Source organism: Pomacea canaliculata, linkage group LG3, assembly GCF_003073045.1.
Source record: "Pomacea canaliculata isolate SZHN2017 linkage group LG3, ASM307304v1, whole genome shotgun sequence".
NCBI classification, from domain to species: Eukaryota; Metazoa; Mollusca; class Gastropoda; order Architaenioglossa; family Ampullariidae; genus Pomacea; species Pomacea canaliculata.
Genome location: NC_037592.1, coordinates 11,356,584 through 11,384,244, shown reverse-complemented (window position 1 = coordinate 11,384,244; position 27,661 = coordinate 11,356,584). Strand labels below are relative to the sequence as shown.

At 41.0% G+C, this 27,661-nt stretch overlaps 1 protein-coding gene across 6 annotated transcripts in view; it reads left to right on the top strand.

Moving 5' to 3' along the window:
• Positions 1–27,661, top strand: part of LOC112558808 (B-cell CLL/lymphoma 9-like protein) — a 46,478-nt gene that overhangs the window by 10,024 nt on the left and 8,793 nt on the right. For 2 of the 6 annotated variants that reach the window (XM_025229488.1, XM_025229489.1), the window contains exons 2-6: positions 403–499; positions 21,714–22,048; positions 22,383–22,430; positions 24,595–24,857; positions 25,093–27,380. In XM_025229488.1, coding sequence (XP_025085273.1) covers positions 21,871–22,048; positions 22,383–22,430; positions 24,595–24,857; positions 25,093–27,380 — 2,777 coding nt within the window. In that variant the 5' untranslated portion in view covers positions 403–499; positions 21,714–21,870. Of the gene's footprint in view, positions 1–402; positions 500–2,917; positions 4,942–10,419; positions 10,557–20,146; positions 20,820–21,713; positions 22,049–22,382; positions 22,431–24,594; positions 24,858–25,092; positions 27,381–27,661 lie in introns of those variants that run through there. The other 4 variants (XM_025229492.1, XM_025229490.1, XM_025229491.1 and 1 more) reach the window with 4 other exon arrangements.

The window sequence follows — 27,661 nt, the reverse complement described above, 5'->3', positions numbered from 1 at the left end:
CTATGTATTAGTCACAGGTGCTAAGTATCATTTAGATTTATATTTTCTGTAATGCATTAACTTGTATATTGAAATAAAAATTTTTTTAGTGTGGGCTGGAATGCACATTTTTGTCAGAGATATATAAATAAAATTATAAAAATATACAAATGAAGTTTTATGTTTCTCTTCTTTTTTAGTTATAAATTCAATATAAGCATTCTTGTTAAAACATTTCAGTAATTGATTTACCATGAAGGTTTGAAAATACTGGAAGATTGAGACAAAAATTTCAAAAAGCATTCTGTTCTGTTTCATTTAATTATTATTACCAATTACCTTCTGCAAGATTTAAAAATTAGCTGTCGTTTGTTAGTATATGAAATGATTGAATTTCTAGCTGTTGTTGTGTTTACATTTCAGAAACATATCAAGATGGATACACATAGTGCAAAATTCATTGTTTGCCCATGACTATAGCAAGACAAGAAAATCATCTGCATCGGTCAAAGACAATGTGGTTAGTAAAACATGTTATATTTACATTTACAATGCTGATAGATGTATTGGTGTCTCTTTTGTAGGCCTATAAGAATTCACAACTTTGGAGAAGGGTATTTTGTGTCAACATACATTAATCATACACTTATAATTTATAGTCTGAATTATTCTTCTAACAACGGTAGGATTCTTTTTGAAGTGAAGATAGTTTATAAAGTTGACAGCGTACATATTCTGAAGGTTAGAGTGCCTGCATGACTGAGTATTTGCACAAGCATTTGGGTATATTGTGCAGTCTGGTCCCTAACTTAAAGGGAAACACAAGGGAAATGGAATGTTGGGCTCTAATAATAGATTATGGCTTTCAGATAGTATCCAATCAAAATTTCTGGTTGGAAAATGATCACTTATTTACAGTCACATTTCAAACACAGGTCTGAGGTTGTTTAAGTAGGTCACCAAGTTGTGTTGTCATGTAGACTGTCACCATCTATCCTGCACAAGAGCTGTCAAGTCTCCTGATTGGGATTGGGGATGGTCGCAAAATGCTGGCACCTTTGATTTGGGGATTATGCAGTGAAATTTCGAACAAAAGCACAGTTGAAAAAATTGGAGATTGCTAGTGTGAGAGGATAATGTCACAAACCGTTTCACATACTGTCAATGTAGCTACTACATGTTTCAATATTGCAGTTGTTATTGGAAGAAATTGTTAGCCCAGTGATTTCTGTGTGTGAAAATTAGAAGAATGCTATTGAAGAAGTGAATGAACTTTCCTTGGTGTCACTTGCATTAAGAGCAGTTGTACTGGCAGTAGAATTTTTACATATCCTCGCACACAAATGAACAGTGCTCCACAAGCATTCTTTTTCAAAGATAGGACAGCCAGGGCTGTATACATCCTCCTTACAAGCTATGTGTTTCTGCAGATTGCAAACTACAAGGTCAGGCTGGTCAGTCAGTAAAACTTAGTCACAGCATTGACACTTTTCTTGTCAAATAAGTTCCCTCAAAACTGCCCTTCACTTGATACTTTTCTTGTTTGGTGGGTCTACCTACTTCATGCATTATAGTCAGTTTATTTTCTTTCATGACAGAGTATGCAGACATGGCAGCCTTCATAAACTGACTTGATTTGCAACACAAAATTTCGGTGGGACATGATTCAGAATGTCCAAATCTATCATTTACACCCACTTTACCCTGGCTTTTTGAAGTTTCAGGCTACTAAGAGAACACTTGATGAAGCTTTATCCTTTATGCATAACTGGCATTTTAAAGGAACAAAAGGTGTTCAAAACCAGATTTACGTCTGAGCAATGATGCTATTAATCATGTGTACCAGACCATACCCTACAATTTTACATTGATGACTTTTTAAGAAAGTAAGGTCCACAGATCATGTATTTCAAGCCACCATTATTTACGTGATCTTGGGCTTGTACTGTCAGGTTTTATTTTGATTTATTGATAAGTTATACTTAAAAATGATAAACAGTGAAACAAAAATATTACCATTGTAAATAAAACCTTGACTTGAGTTTCTTATACTTTTTTTTTTAATTTTTAGATTAAAATACCTTTATGATAATTACTGATAAAAATTGTTAGGCAAGGTTATGCATGACTGGTATGCTTTAGATTGTTGAGTGAAGTGCATAAAGCCTTAGTCCATCTTTTTCAGTGGTTGGTGGAAGTAGGTTGGATCAAAAAACTGTAACAATGATTGCATGCATGGAACGGTCAGGAGGGAAAAAGTTGGCAGTATGTCTCTTTGGGGTTGCAGTTTCCGGCTGTATATGCAAATGATTTTTGTTCATTCTTATTTGAATAATAGTAATAATGAAAGACATGTGCATATGTATGCACACAAAATGGAGCATGTTCTCAGCACTTAAGATGAGTAGGAGATGTGGACAGAATATGAAGGATGGAAGGAGTAACAACTATGCAAGCAAGTAATAAAAGACATAGAAGACACAAAGAGAAATCAGGGAGCAATGAGTGAACAAGGATGGAGAATACATGATATTTGTTGTGTTATATAATAGTTGCTTTACTCCTACCCACTTCCATCTGTCTTTTATTTTATTTTATTTTTTACTAAATGCACTCTAACATTGATTTTTCTTTTTGTGTAAGTATTCTGTTCTAACTTTTAATAATTAAAATTTGATAACTTTTAGATAAAAGCAGTTTGTCAAAATATTTTTTTTTTTAGAATATTCGAACTGTCATATTCTGAACGATGAAATTATTTAAAAGTATATTTAAAGTGCAAGGACAAAAGGATAGTCATATCCAGTGATAAAAAATTTTTTCATAATATCAGCAACATGGGAATGATAGAAGGGGATCATTAGACATCTTGATTTTTTTTTTATGAAACACTTCAAGACAGATTAATGTTTACTCACAACTGTTGTAGGGTAGCCAGTGAACAGTGCATATTATCTACTATTTAAATTTTCATCTAAGTAATTTAAGAATCATCTTGATTCTTTTCAGAAAGTCCAAATACATTTACTGTCATAGAGCTAGAAACTCAGTTAATGGACCTAAATATATAGCACCAGTCCCCCATTTTACTCTGCTCAGTCTCTAGAATCAGATTATAATTTGTTGAAAAAAAATTTAAGACTTGTCATTTACAGCTTGTAGACTTAATTTATGCAGAATAAATATTTTTTAATGTTTTAGTGATAGCATCAATAATTCCAATGAACAAAGACATAGTATATAGGTTTTCATTTTTTTTATTAATGTTACTAAGCACATTTAAAGATCTGTACATTGCAATTGATATTGGTGCTTGCAGCATCTCATTTATTGTGGAGAAGTTGGTTTATTGGACGTGGTTCAGGTGTTTCCTCCAGGTTTTAAATTTTGTCTGCTGTTTAGTCACAAAACAGTTCCATGTTTTTTTGGGGTTTTTTTTTTTGGAATGATGCTTAATCATCTAAAAGTGCTGTTTCATGCATGCATTTTGAATTACTCTGAAGCAGTTTGCATTGCTTGTTATATTGAGTGTAAATGAGATGTTTTAAATTTATAGTTAACACTGTTTTCCATATTGTCACCATTGAAGACCCTTTAGTTTGCTGGAAAACTTGCTGGAGTAAATCAACGGAGAGAACCAAACAGTTCTACAATTAATAGTACTTGAGCTTGAAAAATGTACTAAGCTCAGAGATGATGGTTGTTGGCTAGGGTCTGAGCCGAGTTTGTGCAGGGGATGACCCTTCGGTCAGTTCCCGCACCCTTTATATGCCGTGTTCACAGTCTTTTGTACAGCACTTCACGCTTTGGATGCATCCACAATACCGCCCTCCCAGTTGAGGAGCTGGCGGGCGACTCATTTCTGTCTCTACACAGGGAGGGGTTGGAGGGTGCCGATATGAACTATTCCTAGCACTGTAGGATTCATGTGGCACATTTGTCTTTGCAGTTGGGGTGGTTGGGGGAAGAGATTGGGGGGATTTTTGTTACAGACAAAAACATGATCTGGTACTAACTTTCTAGGATTGTACCCATACTCTGAGGGATCAAGAGAGAGAGGAATAATTCCCCGCCTTGCCTGGACGCATGTATAGTAAGTTGAGCAGGCGAAAAAGAGCGAGCGAAGCCCATCGCTGTGTGCGCGTACATGTGAGTCGTAAACGAAGTTGCCGAAGAGAAGAGGTTTTGTGTTTAGAAGCACACAAGAAGGGGAAGGGAGGGGAAGTTAAGAAGGCAAGCGGCCTGCCTACCCTCGAGCCTCCCTCCTGCCCAACACCTTGAGGTTATTGCCTTGTCGGTGTAAAAGTCTTGCGTACAAGAATCGGCCGACGTCAGGCTCGCGCCGCCATGTTGATTTTTGCCTGCAATCATTCAAGTCTGCGGGAGCCTCAGTTGAGGCCTACGGTAACTTGGAGTGGCAGCGCAGGCGCTATGTGTGTAAGCCGGCTTGCAAGTGCGAGAAACATGGAGGCGAGACGACAGGACTGGTCTCCCTTTCCAAGGGCAAGTCCGGCGGCTTTATGCTGGGCCCCAGGCCGTCGCTATCTGTGAATGGATATCAGAGTGTGTGTCTTTCCTGATGTGTCAGGCCCTGATGGTCCAGCGCCGGCTATGTAGCAGTGCTCGGGTTGTTGGAGAGGCGAAAAAGTGTAAGGAGCTGTGTGTAGAGTGTGGAGGGTATCCCCCCCTCCTCCACCACACACACACACAGGTCGGTCGCTTGCTTTCTCTTTCTCTTTGTGTGTCGGCTGCGTTGATAATGAGAAGAATCAGGTGAAGATGTAAGAGAGGAGCACTGGGTGCAACGCGAGCCTAAAAGAAGCAGGGTGACAGTGACGCTGGATGTACTGTGTGTAAAGGAAAGAGGCCAGCCTGCATCAAGCGGGAGATGACCCCCTAAAGAAAAGGTCAATGGGAATGGATTAATCGTTCGAATTTGTAATGCCCAGGTACCGCGGAGAGGTGAGTTACAGCGGGGGCGCGAGTACACACACACAACAGTATCATTGAAATCCATGAATACTTTTCCTTACTCATAAATTCTGTCAACAATTAGAGATCTAAGATAATTAAGAATAATTATTATTCTTACAAACAATTATATACCCTTGTCTTAATGGTTATTTCACAGTTTTCCATTTGTTTCCTTTATATTTTATTAATTAAATGGTAAAAAAATGTTTATATACAGTGGATTATTTAAGAACAGATGCAGGTTCTGAAGTACCTCTTTCAGGTAGCTGTGTTGGTGAGTGAATGTAGAGGGATGAAATTGTTTCTTTATAAAGAAAATGTGGGCAACCTAACCTGCAAGACATGGCCAGGCAGTGTTGTACTGGTTGTAAGAGAAACCCTGTATAGACTGTGCAAATAATCAAAACAACACAAGATGCCCCGTAGTGTGTTTGGTGTGTGTAACTCTTCTTACAGCAGACGCAAAACTTTCCTTACAGCAGACACAAACGATTCACACACAGTTCAAGTCAACAGTAAGGTAGGCGCCCAGGCAAACTGCATGCACTTAAGCGCAGAGAGAGAAAGAGAGGGGTGATGAAGGGAGGTTGGGGAAAGAGTATAACCTAGTTGCCACATATGCAACATGCAGACATCGAGTGCACCTTAGCATGATTCCATTTATATGCTTCTGGGTTGCTGGAATGCAGTCTACGCTGTACCATTTCCTCTGGAGAATAGAGCCATTGTAACATGCCTTTTATTTCCCAATGGTAGAATTTGTTTTCTTTTGTAATTATTTTTTTTAAATTTTAACTACAGTCTGCTGATGAACTAGATGCAACTTTATTTTCCTTTGTCTTATTGAGTTTTTCCCTCTTTCTCTTTCCTTCCACCTTTCTCCTTATCTCTCTCTTTTGAACGTAGAAATGTACATTCAGCATTATCTTCATCACAGAGAAAGTAAATTATGCACAAGATTCAGCACCAGGGTGCACGGTCATTTAATATTTTGACTACATATTCAGGTACTGAATTTGTTGTCTTGTGCAGTAGAGACTGAGGTTTATACGAGATAGATGACCTTTTCTCAAATTGTTTGATAAATTAGTGTTATTTTATATTTTGTTGAACAGGTTAGCAGAAATTTCTTGCTAGCATTAAAAGGAATGGCAATGTGACTGTCTCTTACTGACTGCCAATTTTGTCAGTAGGACCATATAGTGTTGAGGCATCATTTTATGGGGATAGCCCAATAGTGGAAAAGAAAATATTACTGAGGGATGATTTTAGATGTTGCTGAGATGTTTTGAGAATGGGAAATTCAAAACTGCATACAAATATAGTAGTCATGTGTTTTGGTGAATAGTGAACAAATTTTGAAAGTGAAGGAGTGAACGACACTTATAGCTTGTGTCTGTAAGCTCAAGGACAGGTCTACGTGCTCCAATTGGAGCTTTAAAAAAATTGGAGTGGAAACATACAGTACTGTTGTACATTTCAGTAACAGTGGGATAAGAAAGTTAACTGAGATTTAAAGAATTAGTTTCTTTCTTTACCAATAACTACAAGATGCACAACAGCTGTTTTCAGTGCTGTCATAAAATTGTGAGTAATCAAAAAGTTGATAGGGAACGGTTTTTGGTCTGTTTCCCATACTTATACAAGCTAAAAATCAGTTGTTTTCTTCCTGTGCTCGTTCAAGCAAATGAAGGTCTAAATTTAATTTGAATACATTCAAGGCACAAAGACAAGTTCTATGTCATTACTGGTTCTGTAATTCATAGTGGCATCGTTGTATAGAAGACAAATTTTGACCATATAAGGGTGGAGACGACTTAGCCCTAAGAGGGAGCTGAAATAAATAGTTCATCCCTTTGTGGACATTGGGAGGCTCGCCTGTTAAACATGCTGTAAAAGCCGTCATTGTCAACTTTGCTGAACAACGACAGGAAATACTTTCCTGCTATGTGATCTAATCTGGGTGTCGCCAGTGACTCGACCCCAGTCTTCTTTTCCTTTTGTTACCTACCCAGGGATTCCACGCAGTCAGGCGTGAAAGGTGTGCTGCATCTGTTGGCATGTGAATGCCTTGTGTAAACTGACGGATCTTTCTTCAGTGGAAAGCTCATCGATTCTGTTTCCCTCCTCTGCACACGCTGGGTGTGAACGCACATAATTTTAGCCCCTCCTTGCCTTTCTTTTCTAGTCGGTTTGGGGGACGACCACAACGACAACTTGCTGCTGGCGTCGGGTTTCTGTGACACGCACCCGACAGCGACCGTACGGGGTGGAGAGAAAGAAAGGCGGATAGGGGGGTGTCTGTGGTCACTGCGTGTCTTGCTTGAGCAAGAGGAGGGAGGAAAGCTTTATAGGGTGGGTGGTGAATGGGGTGTGAATGTAACCAGAGGGGTTTGGCCCCCGTGGACAAGGGGGAGAAGGGGTTGTGTTGATTTCACCATGAGACTGTAAGTCGAGACGGCCTGTCGGAGTCCAGTAATCATTGGCCGCGCCACCGGTCTTCAGCTGGACGTGTGTGCTTTTACACAGACATTCATGTCGACAGCCTCACCCCTTTTCTGAACTATTGTTTTTGCATTTGAAATTGAAACCACCGTGTTTAATGAATTATTAAACTTAGTATTATCACTCTGGTCACATACTCCTGAACTGTACTTGAAACGAGAGCGTCTTTCTCTTGTGTTGTGGGGCAGTGCCCCTTAAATAAACTAATCATTCATTCAATCGATCGATCAGCTTTAAGCCATGCTTATCAGTTTCCTTCTTGTAATCATTGAGCCCTTTTTTATTTTCTTTAATAACTTCAGTTTCTGTGTATGTTGGTGCTTGTAAAACTGTAAACAGGGTATGTATCGACCTGACCTAGCCTCTCCCCCTCCCTCTTTGTCTTCCAAGCGTTTGTTTAGAACAGTTTAGTGGGTTCAGAAGGGAGTAAGAGCCTTCGTTAGTATTTGACACATTTAACCCTGGTCACTTTAAATAAGGGAGAGGGGTAGGGCTGGAAATACCGAGAATAATATGTAAATAAAGTATAAAACGTTAACGAGAACGGATAAACTCCAGGCTGACGAAGACATGTGTGTATACAGAAGGATTAAGAAGTGTGCGTGTGCGCTCGCGTGCGCGCCGAGGGAGTGAGAGAAAGAGCTTGCTAAATTCAGGTATAAGGGGGAAAAAAAACTGAACTACGCCCGCGATAAAATCGGCGCCTGGCTATAATAAAAATCGGTCTCTGGTTCAACTGTGTTTAGAAGACTGAATTTCTTTAAAAGCCGTCTTAGCCATCGTCGAGATCAGATATCAACCAGGAATGCGAAGGATGTACCTTTTCTGTAAGCGACAAACTTAAAGGCGACATTGTATGATAGGTGTGCTCACGCGAGTATACTTTGAAAACACGCGTGCACGCGAAGGAGCAGTTCATCTTTCGTAGTGTGGCCTTTGCTCTCAGGGTCACGCTGGGCAGGTACTATTGTTGGGTTGCCTGTTTGACAGAGTCGCAGAAATGTCACCACCTACCCGACGACGTTTTGTCCAGGGTGTTGTATGCTGTTGGTGCGATTCGTGTTTAATACACTTCCTCCAACACGCCTTCCCCCTTCCCTCGCTTTCTCCGCACACACAATCACCTTTCTTAGTCCGAGCTTGTTTTTCTCTCCTCTTGCCACGGCGTTAATACAACGAGAAAAATATGCCAGGGTCTTATGCCGTTGTCCTTAGAGAAGAAAATAAATCAGGGTGTTTTGAATACAAGCGGGCGAAGTGTGTGAATTCCTTGCAGGTTAAAACCTATCACTAGTGAATAATGTAGAATATGATATGCCCCTCAGACCTATCACTGAACGATATTCTGGGTGGCCTTGTATAAGTGTTCACATGAGATATTAAATATACACTTATGAAAGTATATTGGCACGAGCAACCACGCACACAGCCTAACCAACTCTGTGGGTTTTCCACGACTGGGGTTATTTAGAGGGGATAAATCTCTCGGCTTCTAGCCCTCTACTCCTACCTGTGAAGTGCGTGTGATCCTCGGCGTGGGGCAGTTTTCGCTCTTTTCTGCGACTACAGCGTTTAACCGGAGGATCATTTATTTCATTTTGACATTAACCTTGCTATTACCTCCACGCACACCCACCTCCATCTTTTTCTGCCGGTTGTCTTTCAAAATTTGTAAGGCAGAAATTGTAGCTCACTTAACCAACAGCAAACGTTTAACGGCCAGTGTAGCAGTTACGTCACTGGGCAGGTGGTTTCTTTTTCTGTTTCTACTACTTGTACACACGCTTTTCTTCACTTTTAACCTTCTTGCCCTAGAAGAAAGCCAATAATTTGGCCACTGGACTCCTACCTTCCTGCTCTGCCGTCACCCTCAGCTACCTTCATCCCCCTTATCCTGCAGTGGAATGAATATATGCGGCTTCGAGAGCCTCCAGCAGAAGGCAGCAAGTAACGGTCTGCCCACGCGGGAACATGAAGAGGTTCGGAGGCGTGCGACTTCTTACCTTTTTTTCCCCCTTTTTTTGGCCACGAGCTGCGGGCACGCGCACACTTCCGCCAGTGTGCAATCCCACGCGCGCGCACACACACTCACACTCGCATATTCACGCTCACATGGGAATAAGCGCAATCGATGACCTTAACTTACTGCGCTGTTCCACCGTTGTTTTTCAAAGCTATCTTAGATTGAGGAGCGAATTCTCCTTTCCTATCGTCTTATCCTCCCCTCTGTTCCTTTCACTTACCCCTTCCTTTTCACTCTCCTGCTTAGTCGGATTTGCCAACACCCTTGGTGTCTTATCTGTTGTTTCTCTGAATCTTGCCTAACCTGTAGCTTGAAAATTATCCACCTTTTCAAAAGGCCATCATAAATAGGTGGGGGGTGGGGGGGAGCGCAGTGTCAACAAGTGCGTGCGGGTAACAGCTGTTCTCTTCCCCCCTCTTCCCCCCTCTACCCGCCTCCGCCTGGCATTGGAACAAGTAGATGTATTGAACACCGTGTGTGGTCAGAGTGCCAGTCACCCACACTTGTTTCCTGCATCTCGCGCGGTTAGCCTGCAAACTTCCAGCCTGGAAACGTGCGAGAAACGCAAAGCGTTCAGTCCAGAGTTTCAAACTGTCCACGGCCCCCCACGTGCTCCACCCCTTCACCCCTTCCGTTCTTTTACGCTATTGTGCGCAGGCTTACGTCCCCTTTGGTTGCGCGAATTAGAAGTGAAGATGCTGGGCGGCTGGTGGCAAGCGATCAGCACAGGCAAGAAAAGATAGTTGTGCTATATTACAATATTGATCCCTCCATTACACCCTGTCAGTCGCCCTCCCCCCCACCTCTCCTCCCCGACTCCCAGCCTCTGGCGCAAATAATACTATTTGCTCACAAGCTTCCTCTATTCCAGTTTTCCCTCTAACCAGAGGCCCCCCTCCCCCCAGGCCAATAACAAGATTTTTCTCTCCTGTTTTGAGGGCAATGTGGGAACTTTTCGGGGACAGCCTGGTGTTTTGTAGCAGAAAGCGTGAAGTGTTGTGGGCGAGGATTGGAAGAGGAGTCGGAGGAGTCGGGGACTAGCCCAGCGCGGACACTGCCAGTAGCCCGTAATCAGGTGAGCTCCCTTGCATTCCCCAGTTCTTCCACTGTCTCTTCCTAACTAGAGCCCCATATTGTTTTCTACCTTGGTAGGAGTATCAGTCCCTGGTAGACGTGGAAGTTAGGGTTTAGCATTAAGGGTGCTAAGAAAGAAAAATTTAGTGAGTGAAAGGAGGTGATCAGTGCTGAAAGGAGCTTCAGAAAGAGTGGGTGAATGACGCAGGTTATATGAGTGCCCGGGTTCTTTATGCTTCGCCGCCTCAGTGGCACAAATTTATGCTGTGTTTATACTGTGTTAAGAAAGGGAGCACAAATTTGTTGTTTTTATACTATGTTAACTGTCTGGAGAAAGGGAGCACAAATTTATAGTTTATTCTGTGCTAACTGGAGTAAAAGCACAAATTTATAGCGTTTATGCTGTTTTAAGTGTGTGGAGGAAAGGAGCAGGAAAACTACACACCAGGAAGAAGGATATGGGGGGCGGAGGGGTGGTGCTGGGGGGTTATGCCTGTGAGCATTTCCCCATCATATATAATTTTTCTTGTGAGGTTAGATCATAGCCTTTGGGACTGAACAGTCCTTATCTTTTCTTGCAGTATAATGAGTAGGGACACACTTCTGATTAGTACTCAACAAACCACGTGTTGAGTGGAGTATCTGCATTGTATTTTTATTGTGTTCTTTCCTTAATCTTAAAATAGATTTATAGTGTTGACACAAATGAGACACTTAAAAAAATAGCAGTAGTAATAAAACAATATTTTAACTTGATTGTTACTATGTGGAAATTAAATATAGGGAAAAGCTATATGGATAATATATGTATAACAACAATTTTTTTCTGTAAACTTGGTTATAAACAGAAGAAGGTAAACATATAACTGCAGGAAGTTTTGTTGTAATGACTTTTTTATTGTACTATAAAATATTTTATGGGTAGCTTGATTAAATTTGTGTTAAAATAGCATTGTTGCTATTGTATTGCTGCAGATACTAAAAGCTGTTGATCTGATCAACCCAGTTTATTTTGAGAAATAACTAAAAGATATAAATTCACAAAGTGTATTGGCTTTTAAAGTCAAGCCATTCGTGACAGAGAGTGCCTGCATGTCTTTGAATAAGTACAACAAATATTGTTTATTTTCTTTCTTAGTTTTCGTTTTAATGATCCACCCCAAATAGGTACCTTGACCAAGCATTGGTCTATTGAAATATTTTCTATTTGTTTCTCTGTCTCTTTCTCTCCCACACACACAGCTAGATAGGCATCTTGACACACCATTATTTTTTCTTGCAAAGTGAGAAAGGTAGTGAGTTGCAATTGTGTGTGTATAAGAAGTAGAGCTGGTGTGTAATAAGATTGTAGGGGTGGTATATACACAAAGTACAGATGGTATACGGGAGGTTGTTAGAAGAAGCATCTTCAGATAACCACATTGTAGGTGACTCTATACCGACTTTAATTGGAATCGAAGCGATCGGCCCCGCTGTAATGGGGCTGGGCGTGTGTGTGTGTGGGAGGGTCACTTTACTGGCCACACGCAGCTGGACGACTGCGGTGACCGGCACGGCCTGCTCGATGTGCGAGTTTCTCCCCACCTCCCTGTGAGGAGCTGGTGTCAATGGCTTCATCCACTCCCCAGATAACCCGCACCACCCATCTCCACACTTAACCTTGCCTAACGTCTTCGCCTTGTGAAAGCGTTTCTAATCGATGAGAAACCGAGGTTTGAGTTCTCCCCCAGTGAAGGTGTACATTTTGTGGGTCTACCTGCTAGTTCATCTTCAAAGTCCTTTTTACTGTCCGCTAGTTTTCTTCTTTGTCAGTTTTTGTGTATGTGAGTGCGTTCTCTTGCAGACCACTATCCAACTCTCACACCCGCTTTAGAATAGTACTAATTTGGTGGGGTTGAGTAGACCGAGAAGACAGCAGCATAAATAATGGGATGTTTGCGAGATTTGAAATCCGCAAATATTTCACAGCTCGTTTGGACGCCACTTCTAGCAGCTGATCACCTACTTTGTCATAACCCTCAGAAGTTTCGTTAACAGATTAATCTTAGTTTGTCTGACCTGATATACCCAATCGTGTCAGTTGACGTGTTGAAAAACATTATGTTCATCTGTTGCCACGTCAGTTGTTCTTTCGGGTGGGGTGAGGTTGGGGGTGTTGGCGGTGAGAGAAGGTATACATTTATTTTTTTACAAACGCCGGAAGAAAATATGTTGATCACAACTGTTGCAGGAGATGGACGAGGGTTGCTGATCGTTTAAGTGCGTTTTCGGAGTTTAGCTAAGGAGTAAGCGGATCAGCCTTTCACCCCCCAACAACCCCCAATGCAAGCATCTTTAGTCATTTTCCTTCAAAATGTGCATGGATTGTGTGTGCACTCTCGCTGTCGTGCGTTGGGATCGGTAGACACGTACTTTTGGGTATCCCGCGGAGCGCGTGGTCCGCTTGCTGCTGTTGTCGGCAGATTGGATGGTTTGATTTACAGGGTGACAGGCGCACCGCGGCACGCAATCAAGTGCCGTGCACCCTGACCTTACTTGGCGCCCTTCAACTTTCATATATAATTGATTTTTGTGTTTCAAAACACGGATAACGGGAGGGGAAATATCAATAATCTCCAAGCTGGCCCTGGCCAGCCCGCTCTGTCACCACCAGCGACAGTCGTGCCGACGTCACCCGGGCAGCGCACGGGGCCCGCTGGTGATGGTGACGACGGAGTTAGATTTACACATCTGAGACAAGATTGGCAGGCTGGTGTTTTTTGTATTTTGAGCTCTCCCGTAACTCCAACCACCATGCCTCACCATACCACATTAATGCACTAATTTCGCTATACATCCACGGGTACCCCACAGGGTCCATCGTTTCTCTTATCCCTCCTTTCCCCCTGCGCTCTGTGTTGGTCCATGTAGAAGTTACCTATGAACACACCCCATCTTTTGAACCTCAGGATACAACAGCTGGCTGTGTGTACCATAAAGACACATCTTGCAGTGAACATTGCCAATATTTTGTCAATATTGTGTCACCTTCCCCACTCCCGCACAAAAAAGGGCTGGGGGGAAAGTGAGTTGAGAGACTAAGTGAGAAAAAAATTTCAGTGTGGTAGTTGTCATCATCTGAAAGAAGACAGGCGCCGTCAGATGAATAGACCACTGAGTGTTGGCACCTGGTAAGCCAGCTTTTAATAGGCAGGAACTGTTTAAGGAGCTGGTCAACCACTCACAGGCCAACCTTCACTTTTCCTTGTACACTGATTATTGGGGCCTTGTGTGGTTGTCACATCTGGTTGGAGACAATTGTCAAGATTTGCCGATCATAAAACCATTGTGGCTGGTCGAGGTCCTTGCAAGACACCTTTTGTTTATGCCTGCTGGGCTGATGAAGATCAGGGGATGTGGGTTTGCAGCTGTGTGTTAAGTACAAATTAGCTGAAACATACACCACACTCACACAAAATGCACCCCTTCCTCCAAAAACAAGTGGTTAGACATTGTCTTCTAAAAATCAGTTCAGGAATCTGTATGTGCAAATCAATACCTCAGTGATGCAGTATTGCTAGAGTCCACAAAGCCACTTGATTCATTCAGTCTTAATGCATGCTGTGTTATAATCCTCAATCTTCCATAGATTTAGATTGATTCTGGGGCTAAATATCTGCATTGTATAGGAGAGGCAGAGGGGAGAGAAAAGCAGGAGGAATTCTTGTACAGAAATTCTTGGAGTATGCTTACATGTATTTATAAACAACAAGACACTTTACATTCTTACTAACTTTAACCAGCAAGGCCTTGTAAAAGGCATGAACATTTCCTAATGAATGTCACATTGATGCTTTTACTTTTTGTTTCTGAATCAGTAAACTTAAAATATGGATTGAATATTAAAGGAATCCTCCATGCACTAAGTAATAATGCAAAACAGTAGAGTGGTGAGTAAACCTTGAACCTGATAGGTACCAGGCAAGCAGTCAGCTGCCAGTCCATCAAGCTAGACTTGCAGTGATACTGTTACTAGACCCAGACATTTTTTTAAATTTCAATAATAACAAAATGCAAATTAGGAGGATCCCTTTTTGATTGTGACAAATGTTCTTTGGTACCTGATATAGCATAAAGGTCTTAGTATTATTATTAATAATAAAAATGTACATGCATATTGTGCTCTACAACAATGTTAGGGTTATGCTCTGTACACTTGTCAGCTACATGAACAATATAAATGGTGGAACACGGCAAACGCTATACATGGTGTGTAACAAGAGACAGAGTGATATTTGTGGCCTTAACGTTTCTTGCACGGTTGGTTAAAAAATTAATAGATTCCAGAAAATACAGGTTGTCTTCCAGGAAGATGGCAAGAGCAATAAGAACCAGTAAGTACAAAATGTGAGGCAGGCAAATAGATGGCAGCCCCAAGTCTAGCCAGGAAATATCTGTCTTCACTGGCATCTTATGTTTTCATCAGCTCTGTTCCTAACCTTATGGTCAGATATAACCTTGGGCGGTAACCTCATCTTTTCCTTTAAGAGTTGTGCTAGAAAGGTGGGTAGAGAAAAGGACTGGGATGTCTGCAGGGAAAGTGTTACAGCTGACAGGTCACAGGGAAAGTTATTGCAGCTGCCAGTCACAGGGTAAAGCTGTAGCAAACAGGCCAAAGACCATTGCTTGTGATAGGGCATTGATCTTACCCTATAAGAGTCATTACGCTTGCACGTGTATATACATAGATACAGAAGTGGTAGTGACAGATTGATCAATGTCTTTGTAGAACGTATTTCACTTTTAAGTGTAAAGCAGGTGTGACGTTAGCTCTTAGTTTGATCCAAATATGTTGCAGTGGTTAACTGGAGTTGTCTGTTCATACTCAGTGTTTACCATCCATTAAGTATGAAGAGTTCTCAGACTACCATAGTCCCATTTCTGGGACCTTTCAGACCTTCAGTTAAAATTGCTTAGATCCCCACTTCAGTCCCTCTCCCCCACTATAAACATTTTTAAAATCTACTGGTCGTCATAGAAAGTGGATACCATGTATGTATATTATCATGCTCTTGTATGTTTGCATATTATCGTGATTTTTTGTGTGTGTATATTATCATGATCTTGAATACTGATGTCAGGGAACTACTTTAGGTATTGTTATGATCATGCTTTTGTTTATCATCATAGTCTCTTGTCTGTGTTGGGTGGTGGTAGCAGTCAATCCTGATGTACTAAAGTGCCAATCTCAGAAGGGCCCACCTTTTGCTCCTGAACAAAGTTGGGCTTACAATCACTTTGAAATTTTTTTATCAAGAATCATCGATTGAATAAGGGAAGAAACTGCTGTATTCAAAAATGGAATCTATTCTCTATGGAGTTACATTTGCCTGAAATCTATTTTTATATGATGTCAAGATGAGTTAAATATAAGAAAGTGGGTTATATACCATAAATATTGTAAATATGTTGTTAAATATGAGAAGTGTAATGGGGATGTTTGCATGGTCTAGTAAAATGTGAATGTGAGGGTGCTGGTTCAGGAGGAGAGGAGCCATAGACCAGTAGATACTATTGATTGTAGGTAGTCAGGAAGCCTGTCTCACAGGCAGCACCACTCATCTGGAATCTGGAGACAGCATCATCAGGCAAGGGGTAGCCGCTAGGACCATTTCCCACCACACCACAGCCCAGCACATCGTGCATGGCCACCACCACCACCACCACACAAGGCCTATCATATGTTTGCCTGTAGAAATCAATAGCAGGAGTTTGCTGTGTGCTCTTTTGTAGCGCACATTTGCTGCCTGTTCCGCAGATTTGCTGCCACTGCGATCCTGCTGTAGATCTGACCACACTAGCCCCCAAATCAGGACACACATTCACATACATTCTGTTTCACTCACTCAGTCTCCTGCACCATCATGATGTGGTCATGCATGCACACATGCATACACAGCAAATATCATTGTTGCTGACTAGCATTCATCTGGCTTGTATCCTGTTAGATGTTTTATTATAGCGATGGTATGGGGCCAGTGGTTTCAGCTGTGTGGCAGATTAGTGACAGATAATAACATTTATTCCATCACTGATATCCTTTTTCTCATTGTCCATCCCCCCTCACCATTTCCAAGAACCCTTTACAGTTGACCTGGTCCGCTTCCTTTCTAGAGTTTCTGATAAATTCCACATCTCTTCCTGGCTCTTCATTTTTTTTGTTGTTGTGGTAAAGCAAATTCCAGTGTTGTTAACAAGATGTTGAATGTACAGGTTGTTCTGTATTATTTGTAATCGTTTTTACTTTGTTTTTTTTTCTGGATGCTTCAGGGGAAAAAACCTCATTTATCAAAACAGTTTTTAAAAAGTATAAAGTATGTCCAAGTTAATCGTTACACAATCTTTTCTTTAAATATTGCTTAGTCTGTCTGCAAAAGAAAAGAATTTGAAAAATGTTTTCCATATACTAAGTTTATTGGAAAAGAAGAAAGTGTTTAGAGAATACAGTTAAGAGGAGGCAGTACTGCTACACTACTGCTGTTCTTTATCAGAAGCGTTCCAAGTATTTGGCATAGTTTCTTTCACACAACAGATGTGTCACACATTTGCAAGCGCATTGCACACCCATCCCTCAGACATACTTGTGGAGATCTGAAGACATTGTTTCTGAAATCTTTTTGAGACTTGGCAATATCATGCATTGCACCTCTGTTGGAGCCAACTTTCCATCTTCATAGCTTGTATTCATGTGTGAAAAGAGATCTTAGAAACTTCAATGGTCCTCCCTATTGAATGAGTGGCATGCAGGTGTGGTTGCTTGGGCACCAACACTGACATCACAGCTTCAGTCACTGCATCTGACAGGTAGGCCTCTGCATGCCCATGATGTCTCAGTAAAAGGGCTTGGCAAACTGACATACAACCACAGAACAGTGATTATTAGTAACAGTGAGTCATCAGATTTCAAGGTGGATGCCTTGGTTGTTTTCTTTACCAGTGTTATAGGCATGCATTTTTTTCACTCTGCATTTTAAGTGTTCCCCCCCCCCCCCCAGAAAAACAGTTGCATCAGAATAAACAAAGCTGAAGCTTACATTCTGTAATGGAGTACTGTGCTTCCTTTTTTACCTGTTACGGTGTGCCTGTCCACCATTATTTATACTAATAACAAATAAAATTAAATGGCAAGTATATGTATATACAGTGTACACTCTTACTCCTGTCTCTTTCTGCCCTAATCAAAGGCCACTTAAACATGCAAGTTTTTGCGACTGTTGTGTTAAAATGACAAGGAGGTGTATAACAACTATGGGATCTCTTTCTGTAGCATAGCTGGAAAGGCATTTACCCATGTCATCCTACCTGGCACATATACAAATTCTTGCCTCCCACATCTGTCTAGAGTCTCAGTGCAGTTTTAGAGCTGGCAGATCCACCGTGGACATGAAACAACCCCCACCTTCCACTTCTGCAGCAACTAGCATGTACAGAAGAATTGTTGCAAGGAACAGATTCATTCTACATTACCTTCATAGACCCTATCAAAAACGTTTTACCTTGTCAACAGACTAGTAGTATTTAGCATGTCCTGTACTTTCAACACCTCTCCCAAGACTGTGATGTCCTATTATTAAAACATGCAGATCAGAAGACTTCACTCTGATAATAATTAGCATGCAACAAACTCCTTAACATTGCCAAGGCTAAGGTTAATGAGGTCATCATCTGTTGGTAGCTCTTCACCAATAATGCATAACATTAAAACCTAGCAGATGACCATCACTGACCACCTGTCTCATGTCTGCAAGGGTAAACCATTAGTCTTATGAAGAAGAACATTGTGGCTGAGGTTGCTGATCCTTCCCCAGTTATAGCTGTTATGACCATCCCCTGAAAGTCATAGATAACCTCACTGCCTTACTTCTGCCTTGCTGCAGAACTCTCTTTTTGGACATTAGGGTGGCAAGCAGGATGCTAGGACAGCAGTCATCCTGGCCAAGTTGTGCAAGCATAACGGCCACAGAATCACAAGCAACATGATGTAGGTGAATTGGGTCTGTGTTATCAGTTTGCTTTTCTGTGACAGCGAGACCTGAACATTCTTATATTTATTTATATCAGAAGAAGAGACCAGATAGCTATCATCTTCCATGGATCTCATACATGTCATAGCAAGACAGGGTGCCAAAGACATTCAAGTAGTCCACTCTATACTTCCTAGGTCAGAATTATATGGATCAAATTACGCTGTTTGAATGGCATGTGTACAACACAAAATAGTGAAGTGACTGTGAGGGTTTTACCTAGTGATTGTACCTGTAGATTTGATGTTGATGTTTGTGAAGCACTGCAGTGAATTTATGTCCCAATACATTTTAGAGATTTACCACAGAATGGTTTAAGCACCAATGTATCATTGCTATGTGTTATGCTTAGTCTAAAAGTTAGAGGATTGAAGTGGGTGTAATGACTAGATTATATCCACATGAAACATCACAGGTGTAGACAGATTTGTGGTTTTAAACAAAGTAAAACAGATATGTGGTTTTAAACAAAATAAAAACTTAACCTTTTGTGCTGTCTAAATTTTGATTAAATTGTCTACTCTGTGCAGCTTAAAATGGCAGAGGTTGCTCGAGACTTTATAAAATTTAAAATCAGTCTTAGCGCTGACTTCTGCCTTGCCAGCAGCCATTCACATATGGATGTGCACACAAACACACAGTGCTTGAACTATCTATAGTAAACACACTAAACTTAGTTTTGTGAGTTTTTCTCTTATTTTCATTTAGTTTGGAGTTTCATTTATTTATGCAGGGAACTTAATTATTTGCTACCGCTAAAGAAATGAGGTATGTAATAATATCTTGAACAGAATTTCAGCCACTGGGGGTTTTGTTGTGGTAATGTTACTTCTGCACAAACAGGGTGTACTAGTTTCAAAGAAATCATGCCTGTTGTAGATAACGCAGAAAAACAAGAGCATAAGTTCCTTGTGACATTTGTTGCTGGAAAGTTTAGCTGGCGCATAACTCGGTTATTCTTTAGTGTCATTTTATAATTGGAAAAAGTCATAGATCTTGTGAAACTGGAGACCATTGTTGAGTTATTGATGATTCTTTTTGTCTCTCAGTTGTGTAATCTGATACCAAAAGTCATGCAAATTGTGGTTTCTTACTGGAAAGAGGAGTAGCACTGATGTATCAATTCTTCTGTTTCCACCATTTTACCCTCCTAATGGGTTTGGGGTGGGAGGGTAGGGAATACTAGTGAGATCATTGATCCTACACCTGAGGACAGATAAGCTTTTGGGGAAAGAAGGCAGAGGAGCTTATGGTATCAAAAACAACTAGCAGGATTAATATTACTGTTGGTAAAGTCAAAAGATGGAATCACTGATTATTGTTTTAGTTGTCACATTTGTATTGATTCTTGCATGTGCCTGGCTTTCTTGGGTTGCAACAAGTCTTAGAAATATCCATTATATGTCACAGAAATAGCAATTATCAGATTTTTATTAAGAATGTTAACAAAGTCAGTGACAACAAATAAAATGATTTGATTTTTTTTTTAAACAAACAACCCACCTGACAGTAAAGTACATATTCAGATGCAGCATACTACAGAGGGATAGATTATAGAGATCAGCTTTATTTAGCAAATATGTTTGTTTCCAGGTTAGATAAAAATCTGTGATGTGAGAATCAACATCACAGTTATTTACCTGGAAAAGGGTTACTTAAAAAAAAAATTACCAAGTTGATAGATTATTTTTCAGATGGTTGTTCCATTTTCCCTGTGATTTGCTATTCATTGAACTAATTTTAATATCAGTAATGCTATATTTATGGTTGAAGTTTAAGGGAATTTTGCCAGAAATATATAGATGTTAGATGAAGCACCCCTTTTGTCATGCATTGCAATAGACACTGCGTCACTGGCAGCGTTAATCAAGGAGAGTGCAGAAATCAATGAGCAAGAGCTATTGTCTCCCTTCTTCCACTCTTCTGTAAGGATGTGCACAAGCCAGTTTGAAAACCCAGCCCGCCTCTCTCCCTTTTGGCCTCACAGCTGACCGTCTTCTCTCCACTGACAAGATAATTTCTTTCTATTGATTTTTGTTCTTTTCCCTCTTTTCACTGGTTTGGCACAAGATGGAATGCTGAAATTAGAAAAAAGAGGGAGAGGAAAGGGTGTGGTGGGCTATGGAAAGGGGAAAGGAAAAATATTGCCTCATCTGTGGTGGAAACTTGCCAGTATTGCCACCTCACTGATGCATCATCAGGTACAACAGTACAACCATATGCAGCTTTGTGGTTGGCAAGGTGTAATTGTGGAAGAAGATGATAATAATAATAAAATCATATTAATGAAAGAAATATCCTCTGTACTAGGACAGAAGAGCTTTGAAGCCATTTGATAGTCATTTTCCTTTTTCTCATTATCGTCATATTTGCATTCTGTGTGTCTCTAACATTGCCATTCCTAGTTGAAAGACTTGAGTTTGATTATCTGGCTTCTTGAGACTTTTATTAGAAAATGGTGCATTGTGACTTGTTTGAAAACAACAATACAACAACGGTCAAAAATGCTGCTCTCCCCCAAAAAGAGGAAATGTGTAATTTAGGTAACCAAGAGAGTTTGGTTATTACTTTGTGCTGGGCATAATGCAGGAGTTTTGCTCACTTGCATGTAATTTTTAGTAAGCAGTTCTTTAGGCCTTGTGAGACTTTGTCAAGACATTTTGGTTTACAGGTGCTATAGAGATTTGTAAAGGGTCAGGAGAGGTAGAGTGTGTGTGCCTTTGCTTTCCTTATTCAGTATTCATTTATTTGTATTCTTGTTTTAGTGAGAAATGTTTATAAACTATCTAATTTTCAAAGCTTTTACATTAAATACTTAAGAATTTGTAACAAATATATGAAACTTTTATGTATCATAAGCAGATCGGACTGGCAGAGTCAGTTTGCATGTAGAGGACAAAAGTAAAACTAAACTAGAGAATTTTTAGCAAATTGTGTAAAGCTTTAATATGTCATGAGCAAATCCGACTGTGGTTTGCATGTGGACATCTTGCATTTTAAATTTCAGTTGAAGCAGTGCTACTTATCCTATTTATCATCATCATTGTTAAGTAATTGTTTAGAATGACATGGAGTTTCTTTTTCATTTTTCCTAGACCCTGCCCCAGGATGACTGGGTGCTGAAGGAGTAAGAGACTTGCACTGGTCAACAAGAAGACATCAAGTGCCATTTCTTAATATACTTTATCTTTGAATGCTCATGACATCGGATCTTCAAGCATTTCCTGTCATCTGTAGAAGACAGTAGTCAAAATGAAGGAGAGGCGTGAGGTTGCTATGCTCAAAGAATCAGCCAAAAATGCTGATGTCAATGGGTCTGGCACTATCCGCGACATAAAAGAAGAGGTCAAAGACGAGGTCAAAGGTCGCAGTGCTAGGAGCACGCCGGATACTAAGCCTCCATCAAATAAGATGGCCAATGGAGAATCAGGTATATGCATATCTTTGTTGTTTTTTTTTTTTTAAGTAATGGAGAGATGTGATCAACAGCTGCAAACTTCAGGTTAAAATTGGAGGTTTTTTTTTTTTCCAATCCTTTTTTACTTCTGTAGCTCTGCAGATAAACATTCAGTTTAGCAGTTAACTGTTGGCCCCTCTACCCTCCCCCGCTCCAAAAAAAAAAAAAAGCCCACAACAACAGATCAATAGAGGAAATACAATGTAAATAATACACTCAACACAGTTTACATGTCTTCAGCACAACATATTTCCCACAAAAGTAAATTGTTTCTAGTAAATTCATATTCATATTTTGTTCTCTTCAGAAACATCTAATTTGGAAGATAACAATAAGAACAAAATTAAAACCGATGGTGAGTAAATGATAGAGGAATGTTTTTATCACTTAAGTTTGTTCTTGCTTTCTTGTGTGTTCTGCATTGCCCAGTGTAATTGCACTTTTGAATACACCCTTAGTTCCTTGTTTGGTCACCAAAGAATAGGTTGTAATTATTTATGTTATACATACATAGTTTTGACCTTTTGTATAAGAAAAAAATAATTCTCATGCATATAAATTGTTTTGAATTTAGGATTCTGTGCTCATTAGTGTGTTAAATCCAGTCACATAGTTCCTGCAGATTTTTATCAAATACATTACAAAAATGACTACAGCACATCCTGTTTGGGTTTTTCTTGTTATTTAAATTTTTTTGGTATTCGCCATTAATGATTTTGATTACTTATTGAAACACTTTGACTGTCCACAAAGAGTGAAAACTAAAAGTAAATACCAGCATAAGACCTGTTTGAAAATTTCATTAAAAAATTAAAACACTGTCTCAAATTAAGAAAACCATTTTTGTTAGGAATTATGTTGATGGAGTTGTGTTTTGCTGGTATGTTTTTTTTTATACCAGTGAAGTCTACCTTATTGTTTTTCTCCAGCATGATTTTAAAGCTTGATGGGTGATGAATTAAGCAGCATATTATCTAAAGATTTTGCTTTTGTTGTTGAAGGTTTCCATGCTTGACACAAGATTCGTCCTGTGTGAATATTTGTTTACTTGCATGAGCTTTTTTCATTTTGTGTGAGTTTATAAGAAAGTGTGTCTTTGGCTAGTGCTTACTGTATATGGCTGTCTTTTCAAAAGAGCAATATGTGATGTGTAATTTATTTTCATTATAGCTCCATTATAGCTCACCTTCTCCCTTAGATTTACTACAAGAACTATCTGTTGTGTACATTTTCAGCAAAGAGATTGAATTTGAGTTTTTTTAAAATTGTGTTTGCATTTTGTTTTCTCTCTCTCTTTTTTCGTCTTCCCAGCTTGGATTTATGGAGCTGTGCAAGCAATAGATATGCTTCTTTTTCAGCTTTTTTTAATGGTAAATTTTTGGCTTTGTTTTGATTTTTTTTTTTAAGGGAAAGGATTTTCTGGGGTGCTTGTACAGTTTGCATCGCATTGTCATCTATTCTGTTGTCTCTGTTATCTCCATTTTACTTATTCTTGCATGTGTGTATCTATATATGTGTGAATGTTATTGTATGCCTTTGTGCATATAGGTATGCAAGCAGATGTTATCGTATGCATTTGTGTGTGCACGTATATATGCCTAAATGAAGGCACACGCATTAGAGAGAGAGAGATTCTGTCATTGTCATAATTATATTAGTTGCTCATTGGCTAGAATCAAACTAGTGGTTCAAACTAGAGCAGAATGTTTAGTTCATATGAATCCTTTAAAAGTTGTGTTGAATGGCAACTAGTTCATTCTTTGTACTTCTAAAAGCACAGTCTATCATTTTAAGTTATGTTATTCAAAATGGGCACAACGGATAGAAAAAAAGAACTGTTTTGCATCCTTGCAAAAAAAATGTAAGGCTAGAGAAGGTGTGTGCTTCCTTCTTGTTGCACACACCTGGCTGCCAGTCATGGACAGGTGCACAGACCTTAGAGCACATTCTGCTGTCCTGTCCCCAATACCAAACGATGCGGACATAGCTCCACAGAGCCACACTAGTTGACATGCTATGTGGCGCTGTGTAAGATCTAGAGAAAGTCCATTTTATAACCTTGCCCAGCTGGAATTCAGAAAAAAGAAGCTGGCTGGCTATCTGTTATCTTTGTTATTTAAAAAAGTAGCTAATAGCCAGACATCGTTTGAGAAGGAAATCTTTTAAAATGTTAAAATTTAAAGGTTACAATTCATTTATGATTTTGGAAAGACCATTAGAATTAACTGTTAATTTACACCGTTTAAGTCAAACGTGGTGGAAGGTAGAACTCATTCATCATCACCAGTCTTTATATCAAGAATTTTCTTTGTAATTATTTTTTCAGTGCTTTCTTATGTTATACAGCCTGTTTGCGAAGAAAGGCAAGACCAGTAATTTACAGTTAAGCCAACATTTGTAGTATTTTGTAAAGTAAACGTACCACAATGCTTATAACAGAAAGTTAACATTGTTCTAAGGTGAAAACATGCGTGACTGAAATATGAGAAAACTTAAAAGGTCTTGTCCATTATTTGTAGGTATCAAGGAAGAGAATGGAGGGCCCATGTCAGCAGGAAGTGATGCAAAGAAGTCGCCTGCAGGAGGTGGTCCAGCAGTGCCCCACTGTGGACCTTCTGGAACCTGTCATGAATCGGTTCCAGGTTTTGTCCAGCAGCAGTCTCAGGTGTTTGTTTTTACCACTGACTTGGCCAATGATGCTGCAGAGGCTGTAAAACAGGGCAGGTGTAAGAGTATGATAGCCTATCATATGGAGCAACCTGCTACCAAGCAGTTCCTCCAGGTGAGTGAAGTATTTCAGAAATGTATATTCACAACAAATCCCACACACCCCTTTTGTTGTGCAGAATATATTTCTTTGGGAAAACCCAGGATTAAATAAAAATATTTTATGCCTTGAACATGGCAGCTGCTAATGTTAAAGGTCAAAGATTAAGTTCTGTCATAGTAATTCTGTGATAACAGGCAGAAAACAGAGTTTGTCATAATGGAGTTTTTAAAATTTTTATTATTTGCAGAAGAATCCGCCGAAGTCTGGTCTTTATGGCAGGCCTTCTTCAAGCATGCCCATATACCACCAGTTTTCTCACATTGGCATGATGGGCAAGCCTGGAATGAGCCCAGGCACTGTGTCTCCACACATGCCTGGGATGGGCCCTGGTGGTCCAGGTGTCGGTTGTTCTGTGGCACAGTGGGTGCAGCAGCAGAATGCCAATCTGGAGGAACAAGCTATGGGAGGAATGGCACCATATCCTATGAACACAGGTGGGATGGGGCCTGGCGTGCCTGGTTCACGTGGAATGGGGTGGAGCCACCCTGGCATGCCTCCAGGACCTGGAGGTGGTATGGGAGGCCCAGGCTATGGACTGATGGACAGTGGTTATGAATTCAATCCGGATGCTCTGGGACCTGGCGGCGCAGTGTCGATGCCCCATATGAACCTGTCCCAGAATAAAGTGCCCAATGAAAATTTGACTCCTGAACAATTAGAAAGACGTGAAGAACAGCTTGCTAATTTAAGAAAGATAGGTCAAATGTTGTTTCCAGGTGAGCAGAACCCCATGGAAGGGGGGATGTTCATGGGGGGCATGTCGCAACAGCAGCAGTCAATGATGTCGCCACAGCAGCAAGCCCTCATGTCCCAGCATCAGGCAGCCATGATGGGTCAGCATTGTCCTCACCCAAGCATGATGTCCCCTTCCCAACAGCAATACATGATGCAGCAGCAGCAGAGCATGGGGATGGGGGGCCCAGGACCCTATCCTCCTGGCCATCCTGGAGGACGTCCTCAGGGACCAGTCATGCCGGGACAGGGGCCACCTGGAATGGCAGGGTCTGGCATGGGTCAGGACATGTCTCAGATGCACCAGGCACAACAGGCATGGCTGCAGATGCAACAAGACTATTATGACAAGAAATCACACCAGATGATTCAGCAGCGCTCTCAGCAGGCAGCCATGATGGGAGGGATGGTGCCACAGCATCCTATGGATCGGGGACCCATGAATGGGCCTCCTCCCCCCTACTATAGCTCCTTAAGTGGCAAGAGGCAGCCTGGGCCCATGGGTCCTGTGGGCTCCCCAACTTCGCCCAACATGGGTAGTCCTGTTGTGGACCCTGCAGATCCACTTGGCATGTTTCCGTCAGCTCGCAGTCGTCCTGGCATGATGATGGACCCACCATGCATGGACAGCATGGCAGGTGGGTTTGGACCTGGTCCTGGCATTATGGGCCAGGGAATGGGGAACATAGGTGGCATGGGTATGGGAATGCGTGGAATGGATCCAGTGATGCCAGGGATGGGACCTGGTCCCGGGCCCCAGCAGCCACCCATGCCATCAGGACCATTGCCAGGACGACCAGGTGGTGGAGGACCAGCTGCTATAGGACCAGCTGCTATGATGGGAATGAACAGTGGTGTGAATGTTGTGTCTTCTACATCAGGAAGAAAAAGTGCTGGACAGGCTACACTTCACAGGGCAGGAAACCCAGAACAGTTTACCCCGGAAATCAACAGTGGTAGCATGCCAAATACAGGCGGTAGCAAGCCACCACCCTCCTATGCTCAGGCTCAGAAAAGAAAACGTGAAGACTTGGAGGATGCTTTCAAGAATCTTCAACCCACCCCATCTCCTACACAGCTGACGTACCTCAACCAGTTTGAAGGGCAAGAACTTACAATCACTAAACAGCTCAATGTTGCATTCAAAGACCATCCTTCGGGTGGAGGTAGCAGTGGTGGTGTGACGCCACATGACCCCACTTCAGTGTCAGCCCCACCAACCTCCCATCCGCATAATAACCAGTTTTCTTCCCCAGCGAGTAACAGTAATCCTGTGAACTCTCCCCTCACTCATGGCAGCAATCCTGGTGGGAATCCACCATCTTCGAAAGGCCCTTTGTCTAACTCTAGCCAGACTTCCAGTACTGGACACTTAGGCAGTCCCGTCTCTCTTCACCACGGACCTTCTCCAATGTCAGGTGCCAACATGCGGCTGACCCACTTTGATCCTCCATCTGCCAACAGCAACAACGGTGGGACAGGAGGAGCCACACCTGCCGGTAGTGGCATGTCCAGTGCACCAGCAACCCCAACAGCTGGAGGAAAACAACCTTCTGGCTTACCAGCATCATCCTCATCATCCATGTCAAACATAACATCGGCAAGCCTCGCTAACCTAGCTAAAGGTGTGGAGCATCTATCAAACCAAATGCAGCAGAACATGATGCAGGGTGGGCCCTTTCACAGCATACAAGTTCAAGGCCAGATGAGCAGCAATGGCAGCAGCAGTACCCCAAATAATAAGTAAGAAAGCTTTATTCATTCAGACTGCTTTCTGCTTGATGCATAAGGTGGTTTTTAATTCTCATTTGTATTAACATTTAAGGTTTTCAGTTAATTGAGTTTTATTTTTTGAAATTATTTTACCTTGTTTTAAGCTCCCCTTCTGAAAAAAGCATGAAAAACATTTACTAGTCTTGTTTTACTTTAAGAATCATGGATTTGATTGTTTTGTGAGTGAGGTCACATATTAATTACTCTAAATGAAATGACTGTATAAATTTGTCCTGTGCAGTAGATGTAGG